Source organism: Daktulosphaira vitifoliae, unplaced genomic scaffold, assembly GCF_025091365.1.
Source record: "Daktulosphaira vitifoliae isolate Bord-2020 unplaced genomic scaffold, ASM2509136v1 Scaffold_4, whole genome shotgun sequence".
Taxonomy (NCBI): Eukaryota; Metazoa; Arthropoda; class Insecta; order Hemiptera; family Phylloxeridae; genus Daktulosphaira; species Daktulosphaira vitifoliae.
Genome location: NW_026099575.1, coordinates 1,820,869 through 1,837,326, shown reverse-complemented (window position 1 = coordinate 1,837,326; position 16,458 = coordinate 1,820,869). Strand labels below are relative to the sequence as shown.

Sequence of the window (16,458 nt, the reverse complement as noted above, 5' to 3'; positions counted from 1 at the left end):
TACCATATTGAAAAATATACTATTTTTGTATGATAATTATGGGTTTTGTATTTTATTTTAATAGAAGTTGATGTTGCTTTTGCAATTATCCATCAATTTTTTAAAATTAAACACTATCTACAGATTTGCATCGAAGCGTTTCTTATGATAGTGATTTTAATCACTGTCAGATTAAATCTATACTGGACCCTACTATGCAATGTCTCCACTATGCCGCGACCCCACTGTGCTACCGTTTTTATAAATATATATAATTAATTAAATTTATGGGTATTACATTTATATAAATAAATAATTAAACATATATATATATACAATTTTCACATAATATATTCATTATGTCTAATCAAAAACTTACATAAGTTATTTCAGTTATTATATAATAATATTATATTATTGAAAATTAAGATTTTAGGTGTATTTTTTTATTTTATTCCAATATAAACTGAATATTATTCTATTAGTTGAAGGACTGTAAATGAAGTTTCACTTTATTTGCGCATACTTATAACACATACTCGTTTTTTTATATTTATTTTATGAACGCAATTTAAATTTTTTTCAATATTTAAACATGATTATTGAAAATAATTATTGAATGATTGAAAATTTTGGATTTTGTTTTAGGATATATTTGAATGCCGCACTTGTGGTTTAACAGGTTCATTATGTTGCTGTACAGAATGTGCTAGAGTCTGTCATAGAGGACATGATTGCAAATTAAAAAGAACATCTCCTACAGCATACTGTGACTGTTGGGAAAAATGTCGTTGCAAAGCATTAGTACAAGGTCACCAAGTTTCTAGATTTCAACTATTAAGTAGATTAATCAATGAAACTGATTTAGTCACTCATTATAATTCGAGGTATTCATTTTTTTATAATTGTTATTTATTAATATGAGAATTGAATTATTAAAAATTTCAATTTAGGGGGGAGAGCATATTGTTATTTTTAGTACAAACTGTTGGGCGGCAGACAAATGAACAAAGGCAATATAATAGATCTTCTAGGCAAAGAGCAGCATCTAGAAAAACACCTTCATCTGATATTGGTAACAATAAAACTAAAAAAAATATGCTAAGTTAATGGTTGTAATTTAAGTAAAATTTAATTAAAAAAATTTATAGAAATGGATATGCCAGATCACGATTTAGAACCACCTCGTTTTAGTAGAAAAGCTCTTGAAAGATTATTGAACGATTGGCATGCTGTTAAAGCTATGATTATGTCTGGAGTTAAAAATGATGCTGAAAACAAATCATCTGATCAACAATGTTTAAAAAATCAATCTGGAACAACATTTTTAGACAAATTTATGCACTGTTTACTTTTTAAATGCAATGCTGATGTATTAGCTAATTCTAATTTGGTAAATGATAATTTTAAATAACTATATAAAAGTAAACATTTTTTATATGATTTTTTTAGATGGTTGATGCTATAGTTGCAACTATTGTTAAAGAACTTCACAATCCTATGTCTAATTTAACTGAAGTCAATATGATAGCGAGGCGTTTCATTCGATCTGTTATACGAGTATTTGTTGTTTATAGTGTTGAGTTAGCACCTCAAAATAATAAACGGCGCATGTAAGAAAAGTTTTAATTTAAAATTACTATAAATGCTAATATTAAATAGGGAAGAAATTAATAAATGGCTAGAGATTTGGAGATCAGCTCTTGAATTTAATAATAGGTAGGAGTAAAACAAAGCAAGAACACGAGGCAAATGAAGTGAAGAGATCAGTGCCCATAAAGTGAGGACGTGATGGGAGATATGAACATTTTTAAGTATTTAGGATCAGTTGTACAAAAAAAACAGTGGTAATGACGAGGATGTAAAACACAGGATTAAGTGTATGTGGGTAAAGTGGAGAGAATTATATGATGTGTTATGTGATATAAGAATTCCAATGAGACTGAAAGATAAGTTCTATAAGTCTGTAGTGAAACCAGCTATGAAGTATGGTTTAGAGTGTTGGGCGTTTGACTAGGAAATACAGCATAGATGAGAATGCTTAGATGGATGAGTGGAATGACTAGAGATGATAAGATAAGGAATGAACATATAAAAGGAGAGAGAGTATAGGTGTAGCTTCAATTGTGGACAAGATTGTGGAAATAAATGTTCAATGAAGACCAAAAAAGAGATTGAGGGATGTTATTGAATACGATATGAAGATGGCTGATGTGTGTGTAAATGATGTGAGGGATCGTTTCAAGTGGAAGTTTAGGATAAGGGTGGTCGACCCAAAAGAGCTGGGATAAAGGCTATGAAAAAGAAATAATAAATTTATTTTTTATCATTTAATAAAAAATGTGTTTACTAATAATTAAATTTAGGTCAGTTTGAAATGTTTTAGCCATACTTCTATCTTGAAAATTATAATACAATATTAATTATCAATCACTCATCATTTTATTTAGATATATCTTCATTGAATAATAATAATAAAAAAAAAAAGATTCTCATTTAATTTTTAAAAAATTTACTGTTATAATTCATTTTTTCTTATAATAAATGATCCATAAAAATACATTTATTAATTTTAAATCTGTACATTTATATGAAAACATTTTTTGATGAAAAATAGGAGAGAGGTGTAGCATTAATAATTTACTGTGATCAATTTTGGGTATGACACTTGTTTACTTAGAATTTATTAGAATAGAAGCGGAAAAGAGATAAATATCAATATTAAATGTTAGAATTTTTACATACAGTTTTGATCAGATGATAATTCTTTAAACTCTTCTCTTTAAAAGAATTTTTCTTTAAATTTATGCCTATTTAACATTTATTTTATTTTATAGACATTTGAAATGATATATTTTAAAACTTGAATTTTTCTGAAACTAAATTTTGATTGTTTTAATTGAATCCTCACTATTTTTTTATGAATGTGTTACAATTTTTATTAAATAATATAATTTTCTGAGGATAGAAAAAAATTTAGCTAGAACCCAAGTGTATCTTATTAACATGCATGTGTATTTTATTTTATCAGTAATTTAATTTTTCTTTTAATATAATAATGTTATTTAATATTTAATAAAAACAAAGTATGTAATATATGAAATACATTAAGAAAATTAATATGATAAAATAGTGTTCTATATACAGTGGAACCTCGATTATCCAGGGTAATTGTGGGAAGCGGGTCACACGGATAAATGAAAACCACGGTTGATCGAGACTTTTTATAATAATGAAACTTTGAAACCTAATTTAATTAGAATAAGAAGTATAATAATATTATATATCCATACAAATTATACATACATAACAAGTTATTAACTTAAAGTATGAAGTGATCAACCTTTGTTTTTTTTTTTTGGTTTGAAATAATTTTCCTCACTTCGCTTCTTATTTTTCTTAAACCAATAACGTCATGGAAGTTGAAATTTTCCTGTTCAAGAGGACATCAATTGCTTCCATTGCTTGGCTTTTCTGTATTTTTTCAAAACTCTCACTTTCATTATCACTCTCAGAAAAAGAATCAAGCTTTTGTGAGGTAGATAGTGCTTAACAAGCTGCTATGTCAAAGTCACATAAACACCCAAATCCCTCTTAGTTATGATCTTTTTGCTTGCCAATCAACAATATTGTCTTTATCAATGTTAGTAAAATCTGAAATAGATGTAGCAAGTTCAAGACAAGCTTCTATATCTGTATCTTCGACATTTTCTTTGTCATTATAGTCTTGATCTAAAATTTTCGCCCAAGAAAGTCTTAATGTACTTGCAGGTACATTTTCCCAAGCATTACATACTGTAAAAATGGCATGTTTTATGGTCCACTTTTTCTAAAGTTCTTTCATTGAATCAAAACAATTTTCTTGTAAGAGATAACGAACAAATATTTTTTTGTATCTTCGTTTCAAACAGGAAATCATGCCTTGATCCATTGGCTGTATTAAGGAAGTTACGTTTGGTGGTAGATAGTAGACAAAAATTTGACCATCTATTGTTTTCAGGGTAGATTCTGAGGGGTATGAAGGAGAATTATCAAGCAGAAGAACAGCTTTTTTTGGTATACCTTTTTCATCCTGAAGTTTTTTTACAGATGGTACAAAATCGTTGAAATATTATTCACTAAAAATAACCTTGTTCATCCAAGCTTTTGGGTGGTGGTAATAATCACATGGAAAATATTTCATTTCGGTTCCTTTAAAAGATCTTGGTTTTTTAGCTTTTCAAATTACAGTTAATTTGATCTTATGTGTACCAATTGCATTTGAATGTTAGCCGTTCTTTGCTAGATTTATGTCTAGGAGTTGATTTTTCAGATTGCGCAGCAAGTGTTTTTAGTATAATAAAACTTGTGGCTAATTAATTAAGTAAAATTAAAACTATATTAAAAATATTATTAATTTAAAAAAAAAAAAAACTAAAAAATATTAAAAATATTAAACTCAAAAGCCACAAAAAAATTAATGAAAAGTCGCGGATACGTATTTCGGAAACAATGTTACCATTATCAACGCTAAACACATACTGACAGGTTTAGCGTTGATAATGGTAACATTGTTTCCGAAATACGTATCCGCGACTTTTCATTAATTTTTTTGTGGCTTTTGAGTTTAATATTTTTAATATTTTTTAGTTTTTTTTTTTTTTAAATTAATAATATTTTTAATATAGTTTTAATTTTACTTAAAGTGTTTTTAGAGTAACATTTTCCAGAATAGACCTGATTCATCTGCGTTGTTGTACACTTGTTCAGGAGACAGGTTCAATTTTGAAAGCAATGAATTGATTTTGTCATTAAACAGTGTTTAATCAGCAGTCAAATCTCCACTTAGATATTCGCCTTTAATGTCCAGCTGTCTTATACCATGACGAGTTTTGAATCTAAATAACCCGCCTTAAATTTTTCCTCTATTTTCAAATTTTCATGAAACAATTTTGCTTTTTTTACAAACCATTGTCCCAGAAATTGGAATTCGCTTCTGTTTAAACCATTTAAAAAGAGCAGATTTTATATCAGATAATGATGACTTTTTCATAGTTTTTTCTTGTAGCTGATAATTCTGCACAAGATATGAACTTGAAAATTTCAATTTTTTGTTTGATTAAGTCACGAACTGTCTGCTGACCCATGCCAAACTCGTCCGCAAGTTTTTGTACACTTTCACCACAATCTTCAGCTCTGTTAATAATCAACACTTTTTTCTCAAGAGAAAGAACGATATGTTTTTGTTAAACACTCATAATTATATTACATCAGAACGGCTATTGCAAACACTTGAAGTATACTGAAAGTGATACGATAAATACAATTTATAGTAATCTACAATATTGTTTATCTTCTTATTGTTATCGTCAAAAATGTCATTAATACATTTGTCGATATTGTATATTATGTATAATATAAAATTTTTTACTATAACTATTTATAGTATGTACAATTCATAACTATTTTTTAATTTTTGGAAGAGTGAGCACGGTTAATCACAAACATGAATAATCAAAACACGGTTTTTCGAGGTTCCACTTTATAACGTTTTTGATTCTATATATTTCTATTGTAAACAAAAATAAATAAAACACCAATTAATTTAGGCTTGGAAATTTATCATCTCCATTTGCTCGCGCTCGGCGTATATTTCAATCAATGATGAAACTTTCAATTGAAGAACTTTGTGAAACAGCTGAAAGTTTAATTGCTCCAGTCCGACTTGGTGTTGCAAGACCTACTGCTCCATTTACCTTATCCAATTCGAATCCAGATCAACAAGTAATATTATCCTATAAATTAGAATAAAAGTACAGATGTCAATAAAAAAGAATAATATTTAGAGTTATGAAGAAATTTTTTTTGTCGAACCTATGGCACCTAATAATTTAAGTGCAAGTGATCAAATAGAAGGATCTAATGATCGTGGACAATCTCAGAATGATCAACCACAAATTGACATAGAATTAGAGGATGAAATGGCAGATAGTAAGTCATTATTTATAGTCAAATATACATTATATCTCAAGCTGTTTTAGGTATACCTAATATATTAAGTCTTATTTCAAAATTACCTGTTAATTATAAACTTCGTATTTTTTAAAGATGAATTATTAAGAATAAAATTTGATACATAAAATTATAATTTAATAATAGAAAAATATTCTTAAAAATAATTTATTCAATGAGTTTTGAATACTACATTAATCCAATTACTTAATTATATTTTTACTTAAATAGTTTCTACATAATTCTTCTTTGGAGTTACTTAGTCATTGAACATTATCCTCTTCATGTATTCCTTTTACTACAGCTAACTTAAAAACTAAAAAAATAGCTATTTTTAGCTCTTTAAAAAATGTTAGTGGGTTGATGTCAACTTTATTATTAATACTTATTTTGTTACAAGCATTTTAATACACAGAGTAAGTATATAGTGCGGTCAGGGAATGCATTAAAGTTATTAAAGATGTTAAAACCTGTAATTTAAATTGGACTATTGAAGTGTTGGGTACTAATGTAGACACTACATAACTATATTAAGTTAGTAGCACTAACGGTTTGGTGTTTAGCTCAAAATACTTAGTTATCCTGACCACCTCAACAAAGTTCGTGATTAGCCGTGCATTAGTTATAAAACACTGTATTTTAGTTACATGTAGTAATTGCCAGAGTCATTTTTACAAGATTGATCTTATTTTCATTCATATTCTTATGGGCATGCCTTTCTTTTATCAGCTAAACATTTGATATCATCATCAATGTACACCACATACAGCTTTTGCTGTAAGATTAAATTAATAATAATAATTAAATTAAATTAAATTTTGTATAAAAAGTTAATCAACATCCTGTCTGCTCATCAGTCATCTCAATTTTTCCAATTTTAATACAAAATCGCCTTTTTCATAATAATTAAGTAATAATTTTATAGTTCCTTAATTTGGAAATATTAATTTCCATATAAGTTGTATATGGTGTTCTCTTCATTTTAAAAAAAAATTTATCTGGGTTTATTGATTATCCTAATATATTTATTTAATTCAATTTATCTCATACTAAGATCAAAAATGTTCTTTTTTTTATTAATCCACATAATAGGAATAATTTATCTATGTTCCCAGTTAATCTTCTTGTCAGCAGGTAATGAAGTCATTTTAGATTTCACATAAAATAGAATTAAAATTAAGTCATTTATGTTTCACTGTTAGGATTTAACTTAAATTTTATTTATATTTTATAGTTTTTTTGTGTAATATTAAAAATGTTTTTATGTTTTATTAGCCTACCCCAATAGTTGGGATTAAGGAAAAAGAAGATGTTTTATTGGTTATTATTGCTTACTTTTGTATTATAATTGTTTAAAATTAATATTTATTATAATTTTAAAAGCAATTTTTAGATATTTTTATTAATTATGTGTTAAATCGTCTTTTATTAGATAATGATGGAGATGGAAGTGACACTGAAGATGTTATGGGTAATGGACTTGACAATCGTGTTGATTTGGGACCAAATAGTATTCCAGATACAAATCAACAGGGTGCAGTTGATCCAGAATCTGATACTGAAGATATGCTTGTTGAAACAGATTCAGATTCTGATCAGAGTAATCAAGATGGTGGTGGTCAAAGAAGTGTTCAAACTGGTGCTACAGCTGGATCAGACACTGATGATGAATCAGGAGAATCTACTCAACAAGAAGATGGGGAAGAATCTGAAGCAGGTGAAACAGATGAGTTGGACACTGAAGAATTTCTTGTATCAGAAGATCAGTTAGAAAGAAGAGCGTAATATACTTGCATAAAATAATTTTTATTCATCATTTTTATTATTTTTAATATTAATGTTTAAAAATTTTACAGTACTACTTCTGGTCAAGGACATAGAAATAATTTAGCTCCACAATCCATGCAATGGGCTATTAGAAATAGAGATCCAACTACTAGAACAGCAACAGGTAAAATGAAAATTATTTTTAAGTTATGTAAAATAGTAATATTTTTTTAAATAATCATTTAATTAAAAAAGAAATCATTTAAAAAAATTGATAGACACTATAAATGCGAAAAGCGTAAATTTCTATTTCTGGCCTTATGTTTCGATATTATAATTTCAAGTATTTAAATTAAGTTTTTCATCTTAATATTTTCTAGTTATAACTTATTTTTAAAATACATCCATATTTTATAATTCAAGTCCAAATTTATTTTTGATTTCTTACTTTTTGCCTTATAATTAATAATTTTGTCACATCACTTGAAATTTTTACTCAAACTTGATAATTTTCTCAATTTTGGTGCCTTTTGTTATATCACTATAATTACTATTCTTTGTTGCCTAGGTTTTAGAGTTGCATCAGGAAATTCTTTGGTTTTTATTGACCCATCATCATTAAGACGTTCAGCTGTTGCAGCAGTCAGTAATAATACTAGCAATTCTGGTAGCGGAAGCAATAATGCAGCAGCTGCTGCTGCTGCTGCTGTTGCATCTGCTGCAGCCGGCTTAAATGACTCAATCACTATAGCTACTACTGCTTCCAGTTTAGCTCGAGCATTTGCAGTAGTGATTAGACAAATAGCTGATTTATTAGTTACTTCTATAAATGATCCACCAGCTTTGCCAATTCCTATACGCATTTCAGCTCAAGATACTTATAACTTACAAGTAAGACTATACATATGTAAATATTAACAATTATAATCTATATAAATTAAAAACATGTTTTACCATTTTCATTGTTCTACAATATGTATATACATATACTTGAACAAATATTTAACAACAAACTTTTAAACATAAACATACCATGACATAAATTTATAATTTTAAATATTTCATTTGTTATAGAATATTATTGAAAAATCATTGAAACCAACTTGGGATTGGTTAATGGCAATTATGGATTCAACAGAAGCTCAACTTAGATTTGGTGCTTCACTAACTCAATCATCAGATCCTCAACATCCAAGACATCCATTACATTCTAATAATTCTTCTAATCCTATATCCGCTTCATCTTCAGGTAATTTAAAAGTTATTGTAATTTATATTCTTATTTTTTACTATTAAAATGTCAGGTTCTAGCAATAGTAACTCTGCTGTTGAGCCTCGCCGTGAGTTCATTTCTTACTGTCTGTCTTTAATGAGAGCTCATAGTAATGAACATGGAGATTCATTACCAGTTTTAGATGTTTCGTCATTAAAACATGTTGCTTATGTTTTGGATGCTCTTGTATATTATATGCGTGCTGATACAGCAGCTGTAAATTGTCAAGCAATAACACCTCCTATTATCTCAGAAACTGTTGAAAATGAAGCATGGAATATAGATCAGGTAACAAGTATAAAGAGTGATTCTTTTATTACTAGCCACTCGATTTCTCTTAAAGTATATTTATTAGTGATGGGCAATTTCGAATATTTTAAACTATCTTATAGTATTTAAATAACTATTTGAATTGTTTTTATATGAACGAATAGTTTATTTTTAGGATATACTATCAAATAGTTTTTAAAACTATTCGAATATATTGTGTAACTATTGAATATTTTTACTATTCGAATATTTTTTGAATGACTATTGAATAGTTCGATAGTTCCTATTTTATAATTCCCATCACTAATATTTATGATAAGAAAATTATTTTTGATATTATTTAGTGACATAATTTTTTTTATTTATCAGTTATTAATTACTTTTTTAATTCATTCCTTATCAATTATAAGTTAAATTGAGGTTATATTATATTACAACATAAATTTAAAAAAAAATCAGGATAGTAGATTCAACATGAGTATAGATGATTTCTATACTTTTATACAGAAATAAAAAATTTCATCATAAAAATTGTTTAATAGTGAATCTATATTTAGTGTTTAATTTTTAGAAAAAATTTTTAAGATTTTACCAAAAGAAAATAGACAATTTTTTTTTTAATTATATCCTGTTTACAAGTTTTATAATTATGATACATGATTAAATACTTAAAGTGATTGCATTTAGTATTGTAATTATTACGGAGAAATTATAAAAAGTTATAAAATTATTGTAGATAGGATGATCCTTTTTATATAAGTCACTCGATTTAAATAGTAATTATATTAAAATAATTACTTTTGATATTTTTTTAATTTTATATATTTCTCGATTTATTATTTGTTAGGTTTTTTCAGTTCATCCCTTATACATTAAAAGGGCATTGACATATATTATTAAATGGTAATATATATTTTTAACTAGCTTTAAATATAGGTTATATTTTAATTAATATAATGCTTTGTTGTTAACTTTTGGACTAGTAACTTGAAAGTTATTGACAGTTTTATACATAGGCAGGAAAAGAGGTTTGCCAAAAATTTTCAACTGATAAATATTGTCATACCTGTATTTCACTTACAGTCAATATTTTAAAGTGGCACATTCTATATGTGTTTAGAGCTGATGTTAGTGATATTATTCTTGAAATAAGTATTTGTGATTTTTTAATATATTTTGTGGTTTTTTGAGTTAAATATTTTAAATAAATTTTTGATTTTACATAATATTAGCCACAATTGATCAATTCTTATTATATAATTTTCTTAACATAATTATTATTTTATGAGAAAAAATCGAGTAGCTAGCGTTTAATGAATCACCATGTAAAATCTTTATTTTTAATCAACATTATTATTAAAACATATAAGGAGTAATAAAAGAAAAACAAAAAGTCATAAATGTCTTCCATATACTTTGAAATATTTTTAGTTTTAGGCAAGTGAAAATTTGTACTTGAATACTTTGTACTAGATATTTGTACTTGAAACTAATAATAATCAAAATTAATCCAAGAAATTAATGTTATGATAATTATTATTTTATATTTATCATAAATATGTACTAGAACAAGAAAGTGAAAGGCTAAATCATAATAAAATGTTGATAGTACTACCTATTTAGGATAAAAACATAATTGTAGGTAAAAGAATAAAAAAATTTTATTTGAAAACCAAAATTCTCTTTTAATAGGTTAATAGAAAATTTTGATTTAATTTACATTTTATTTTATATTATAGTCTGACAGGGTCATAACATTTTACCATACTATACGGTATAGGACTCATACTCCATTATTTTATGATTTAATATTAAAAATTTTGAAAAATGTCCAACAACAATACATAAAATATGTAAGAAATTTCAAAAATACATATTCTGTTTTATTTATTGAAAATATATAGGATGAAAATGATAATGAAGAAAATGATGAAGAAATCAATAGTTCAGTTACAAACATAAATACATCATCTAATCTTAGATTTGTTGATATGGATTCAAATATTCGAGGTCGACGTCATGCTTTCTTCCAAAGATCAGATTCTACTTTATGCTTAGGGTGTCCTCCTCCTGATCCGTTTGAAACACCAATGACTCAAGCAATGCCCTTAGCAGACCAGCCTCAATTGTTGCAGCCAAATGCTAGAAAAGAAGACATGTTTGGTTCGCCAAAAATTAGTGGTATTATTTTTATTAAAAATAAAAGTTATGAATACTTCTCAACATTTTACTAAATTATTTTTGCAGCTCCTTTGGATGGTTCTAATGAAGGTTTACCATCAAGACTAAGTTTATCAGGTCGTATTGATAATAATAATGAACAAACAACTAAAGAACAAGAAAGGAAAAGTAAGTAAACTAATATTTAAATATATTATTTGAAAGAGGGCTAGATCTAAAAGAAATATTTCTGTACTATTTATTTTGATTTTTAAAAAAGAACTTTTTTTTAATAATTTAATATAGCCCATTTTTTTTTCAATTAAAAAAAAATGTTGAAAAAATATTAACATTAAATAATTTGATTTTAATTTATTAAATAACTTTAAATTTTGGATAGGATTTTGAATGATATATTTTTAATTATTGATTTTGTGGTCAATTTAAACTTGCAAAAAAAAACCTAGAACCTTTGAGTTGCATAAAATAATTATAATCACGTGATAGTATGAAATTTAATAATATCTTCAAATTATAACTAATAAGCTTTAAATAAATAAAATTTTTGCTAGATCTATTATGATGATTTGAAATAGGCAAACAATGAGAATTTACTATAATAAAATGTCAGGAAAATCTAATTCTAATTTTTAGCTTTTGATGCAAATATGAGAAGGTATTAATTTTACTGTTATATGTTTATTTTTGTGTGTGTGTGTCTGTCACTACTTTTCTCAGTTCTCACAGGACTGATTTTTCACAATGATATGTTAAAATATTACAAACCATATCTAGCTAAAGACATTGCCCTCAAAAATTGAACATTTTCCCCTTGTTTCCCAAAAATAATGGAAGCTCATAACTCAAAACGTGGATACATTCGTAAACATTTCAAGCAATACGACAATCCACGAAAGCTTCAAAACATTGAACTAGCTTATTTTATTCTCATAGGAGTATTTGTACAATTACAGTATTAGGTACATGTGCATTACATTCACTGAACATAAATAATTTAATACTTATCAGGCTCACTAAATATTTTTACTTTTTTTTAAATTCCGTCGCCCCTTTTTCTTTACTTTCACTTGACTTTTAATAATACTTTATATATTGCAAATTGTATCCAGTTGAAAACATTAACCTCAAAAATTGCAAAAAAATTCTCTTGTTTCTTAAAAATTATAAAAATCCGTCAAAAAATTACAATAGTTATAATCTGTAAATTCCAATATTTTTTAATTTTTTTCTTTTAAACTGATATAGCTTTTTTTAAAAATTGATGAATTTAAACAAATTTTTATTTATAAATAATTTAGGTACTTCCCTATCATATTATATAAATTTTTTGGAAATATGACCCTTCATCTGGTCACTGGGGGAATTCATAATAGCTACTTTTTCCACTTAATTTTTGTAAATATTCCAAAAAATAGTTCATTGTTTAAACATATGTTAAATTAAATCTTGTGTTACATATTATGAGTTAAACAAAAAATTGTTTCAATTACATGTCTCCTGTATGTAAATGGCCATGAATTTAAACAAAAATATTACTTTTGTATAAAATATTGACCATTTTTTGTGTTTTTATAAATTTCTAGATCAATTTTTTTTTTTTTTTTGCAATTATTTATCCCTATATTACAGGTCAAGCGGTATAGTCAAATATAAGTAGGCATAAGTATCCTCCTTGCCCCCATCTATTTCATAAAAAAAAATATAAATATAGAAAATATTTAAGTTTTTTTTTGATAAATCCATATTTATAATTTTATTATATATTAGCCATAAAGTTAACAAAATATGCAACTACATTATAATTTTTTATAATTTCTCCATAAAAAATACATTAATAACTTATTAATATTTAAATAATAAATCATTAAACATCAAATCAGAAAATAATGTAGGAAATAAGAGTTGATATTGCTTTTGGAATAATTGACACAATTTCTTCTGAAAATTAAACTCTACAGATTTGCCTAGAAGTGTTTTTTATGATAGTGATTTTAATCACTGTCAGATATCTATACTTGTCCCATTTGGTGCACACTCACTGTGTTACTGTGTTTTTACACTCTTACAATACTTATGATGTTAACAGTTTTAATTTAACATTAAAGTTAAAGTTTATTTATTATTTTTTTTTATCTGCTATTTTGTACATATTTCAAGACGACCAACGAGGTCAAAAATTCAAAAACCCCACTGTGTTGTTTTTTTATGTAAAATTATATGAAAAAAAAAGATTTATGAAAACAACCCATAATGTATTTCTTTGGTACTCTCAGAAATATAATATTATTTTTTATTACTACTATCTACTACTATAATTTTAGATCAAGATACTGAACCTGAAGATCTCTCTGTCCGGCCAAAAGTTATTGAACAGTCAAATGAAGTCCCTTCATATTGCAACAGTAGTGATACACCTGAAATATCTCAACACAACTCTGACTGTTAGTTGATATGTTAATAAATAATATTACAGTTTACTCATTGATACCAAAAATAAAGTTTTTCTGAACCTTAAAGTAAAATTATCTGAACATATTTCATTTGTTTTTTATAATAACATTGTCATTTCAGACAAATCTTGTATTAGTGAGAAATATTTTTTTTTTATTTTAATTTTTTGATATTAGTATGTAATCAAAGTCTGCAACAAGTATTAGATTAAGATCTTGCATTATTTTTTATGCAGATTATGAATTTTTCATATTCAGAGTTTTATGAAACCTTGATGTTTTTAACTGTTAATAACTGAATTTTTTTTAAAACCTACATAGTCTGAAAAATGTAGTGTCTCCATTACTTTTTCAGACTTATTTTGAAATTAAAATATAACCCTAAGATATCAGTTAATATTGCTTAGATTTTATGTTGTTAGTGTAGCTAAGACAAAATTCTTAGTGTCTTTTCTTAATTATTCTGGTTAAATTCTGTTTCTCTCTGTATATGTTGTTAATCAAAATTATTTACATATATTTATTTTTAAATAATAATTACTATTAAAAAAAAAAATTAAATATTTATCTCTTAATAACTTAAAAAATCAATGTAATAATCTCAATATAAATCAATTTTTCAATAGCCATTATTTAAAAAAAGTTACAAAATCATGTATAAAATGAACCTATAACTATCAGGAAAATTGTATTTCAATCAATAGTCATTTTGATAAAAACAAAATAAATATTTATCGTCAATATCTTTTATTTGATAGTCAATAGACACATATCAAATAATTAATATTAGTAAAATAGTATATAGGGCAATATTATTAATAATAAATCAGCTATTGTTGCAAATTCTTAGTAATATTCATTTAAAAATTTTATATTTTAGCAGATTCTTCAAAAAGAAATAGGGATATTATAATTGTTCCACCTACTAGCTATGGCATAGAAACTACATCTTCTGTACTTAAAAGTGTCATTGTGCGTGCTCCTGGTAGCAATTCATCTACTTCTGTAAGCAATTTCTTATAGTAAACCTACTTGTAAATGGTATTAAAATAATTATTGCTTTATCAATCATTTTTTTTATTTAAGAAAAATCAAATGAATCTGTTAATTATCTAAACTGTTTAATATTTTGGGAATTATCTGTTATATGTTCATTATATTTTCAGTAAAAAATTAATTTTTTACAAATTTCTTAAAAATTGAAAGTTTTTATGTAACCTTAAAAAAAAAATTTTTTTTTGTAGAATTCTTCAAATGTTTTAACAAAATCTAATTCAGATATTAATGAAGACAGTCGTAATTCAAATTCTGAAATTTCAAAACAAATTAACAAGTAATTTTGTATTTAATCTTACATTTAAATATTTAAAATAATAAATCCACTTTAAGCGCAGTAATATTCATGTTAAAATTTATGTAAATTTTTAGAGGAAATAGACTAGGTGAAAGTGTATCTCATGATTTGTTGCTTGGTCGTTGGCGATTGACTTTAGATTTATTTGGACGTGTATTTATGGAAGATGTAGGCTTAGAACCTGGATCAGTTGTATCAGAACTCGGAGGATTTCCAGTTAAAGAAGCCAAATTTCGAAGAGATATGGAAAAATTAAGAAATCAACAAAATCGAGATCTCACATTATCCAAAGTAAAATTTTATTTATAAAATTAATAAAAAAAATTATGTTGAAATATAAAAATTTTAAACAATCCTAGTTGGAACGTGATCGCAATCAATTAATTCTAATGACATTTAAAGAGTTAAACAACCAATACAATTCTTATCATCGAAGAACATCGAGTTCTCAACCCTGTTTGGCAGTCAATCGTGTAAAAGTCACATTTAAAGATGAGCCTGGAGAAGGTTCAGGTGTCGCTAGGTCTTTCTACACAGCTTTGGCAGAAGTAAAGTATAACTTAATAGATAAAAAAACCATTAATTACTAAAAAATATACTTTTTGAAAAAACCTATATTTATTAAGGGAAAACTTAATGAGCATTAAAAAATATTTTATTAAACTATTTAGTTTTGTTTGATAATATCTTATATTATTATAACACTATAAAAAAGTCTTGAAATAATTCTGCAAAATTGTATTACAATATAAATATTATTTTGATAATATTATTGATTAAATAAATTGATTTAAAATAATTTTTATTGAATAAGTTTAACCTAAAAGTACTTTCTAAAAGAACACACCATCAAAGAGATATATTAATAATTTTAAAGTGTTTAAATTAGGCTATTCTGTCATGTGAAAAATTACCAAATCTCGAGTCTGTTCAAGTTGGTGGACGATATTCTCAATATACAGTACTTCAACGTCTGAGAAACCGTGAGCGTACAGAATCTCCTAGAATTAGACATGCTCCTTTATCACCTCGAGTACCATCAAGACGTACTGAACGAAGTGATCGAGATCAACGTAGAACATTATCAGTGGATGCTCGTTCATTTGTTCCTAATTCAGGAACAGCTGATGTAAATCCTAATTCTCATCTTACACCTCACCAGCAACAACTTGGGGAGCGACTGTATCCTAAGG

At 25.9% G+C, this 16,458-nt stretch overlaps 1 protein-coding gene across 6 annotated transcripts in view; it reads left to right on the top strand.

The window, feature by feature from the left end:
• Positions 1-16,458, top strand: part of LOC126903857 (E3 ubiquitin-protein ligase UBR5) — a 43,375-nt gene that overhangs the window by 16,271 nt on the left and 10,646 nt on the right. For 3 of the 6 annotated variants that reach the window (XM_050682371.1, XM_050682369.1, XM_050682366.1), the window contains exons 19-37: positions 628-866; positions 933-1,054; positions 1,131-1,372; positions 1,432-1,592; positions 5,568-5,742; positions 5,805-5,949; positions 7,403-7,751; positions 7,827-7,921; positions 8,306-8,628; positions 8,812-8,986; positions 9,042-9,298; positions 11,185-11,461; positions 11,528-11,629; positions 13,783-13,902; positions 14,792-14,916; positions 15,156-15,244; positions 15,340-15,556; positions 15,625-15,813; positions 16,155-16,457. In XM_050682371.1, the coding sequence (XP_050538328.1) occupies positions 628-866; positions 933-1,054; positions 1,131-1,372; positions 1,432-1,592; positions 5,568-5,742; positions 5,805-5,949; positions 7,403-7,751; positions 7,827-7,921; positions 8,306-8,628; positions 8,812-8,986; positions 9,042-9,298; positions 11,185-11,461; positions 11,528-11,629; positions 13,783-13,902; positions 14,792-14,916; positions 15,156-15,244; positions 15,340-15,556; positions 15,625-15,813; positions 16,155-16,457 (3,705 nt within the window). Of the gene's footprint in view, positions 1-627; positions 867-932; positions 1,055-1,130; positions 1,373-1,431; positions 1,593-5,567; positions 5,743-5,804; positions 5,950-7,402; positions 7,752-7,826; positions 7,922-8,305; positions 8,629-8,811; positions 8,987-9,041; positions 9,299-11,184; positions 11,462-11,527; positions 11,630-13,782; positions 13,903-14,791; positions 14,917-15,155; positions 15,245-15,339; positions 15,557-15,624; positions 15,814-16,142; position 16,458 lie in introns of those variants that run through there. The other 3 variants (XM_050682368.1, XM_050682372.1, XM_050682370.1) reach the window with 3 other exon arrangements.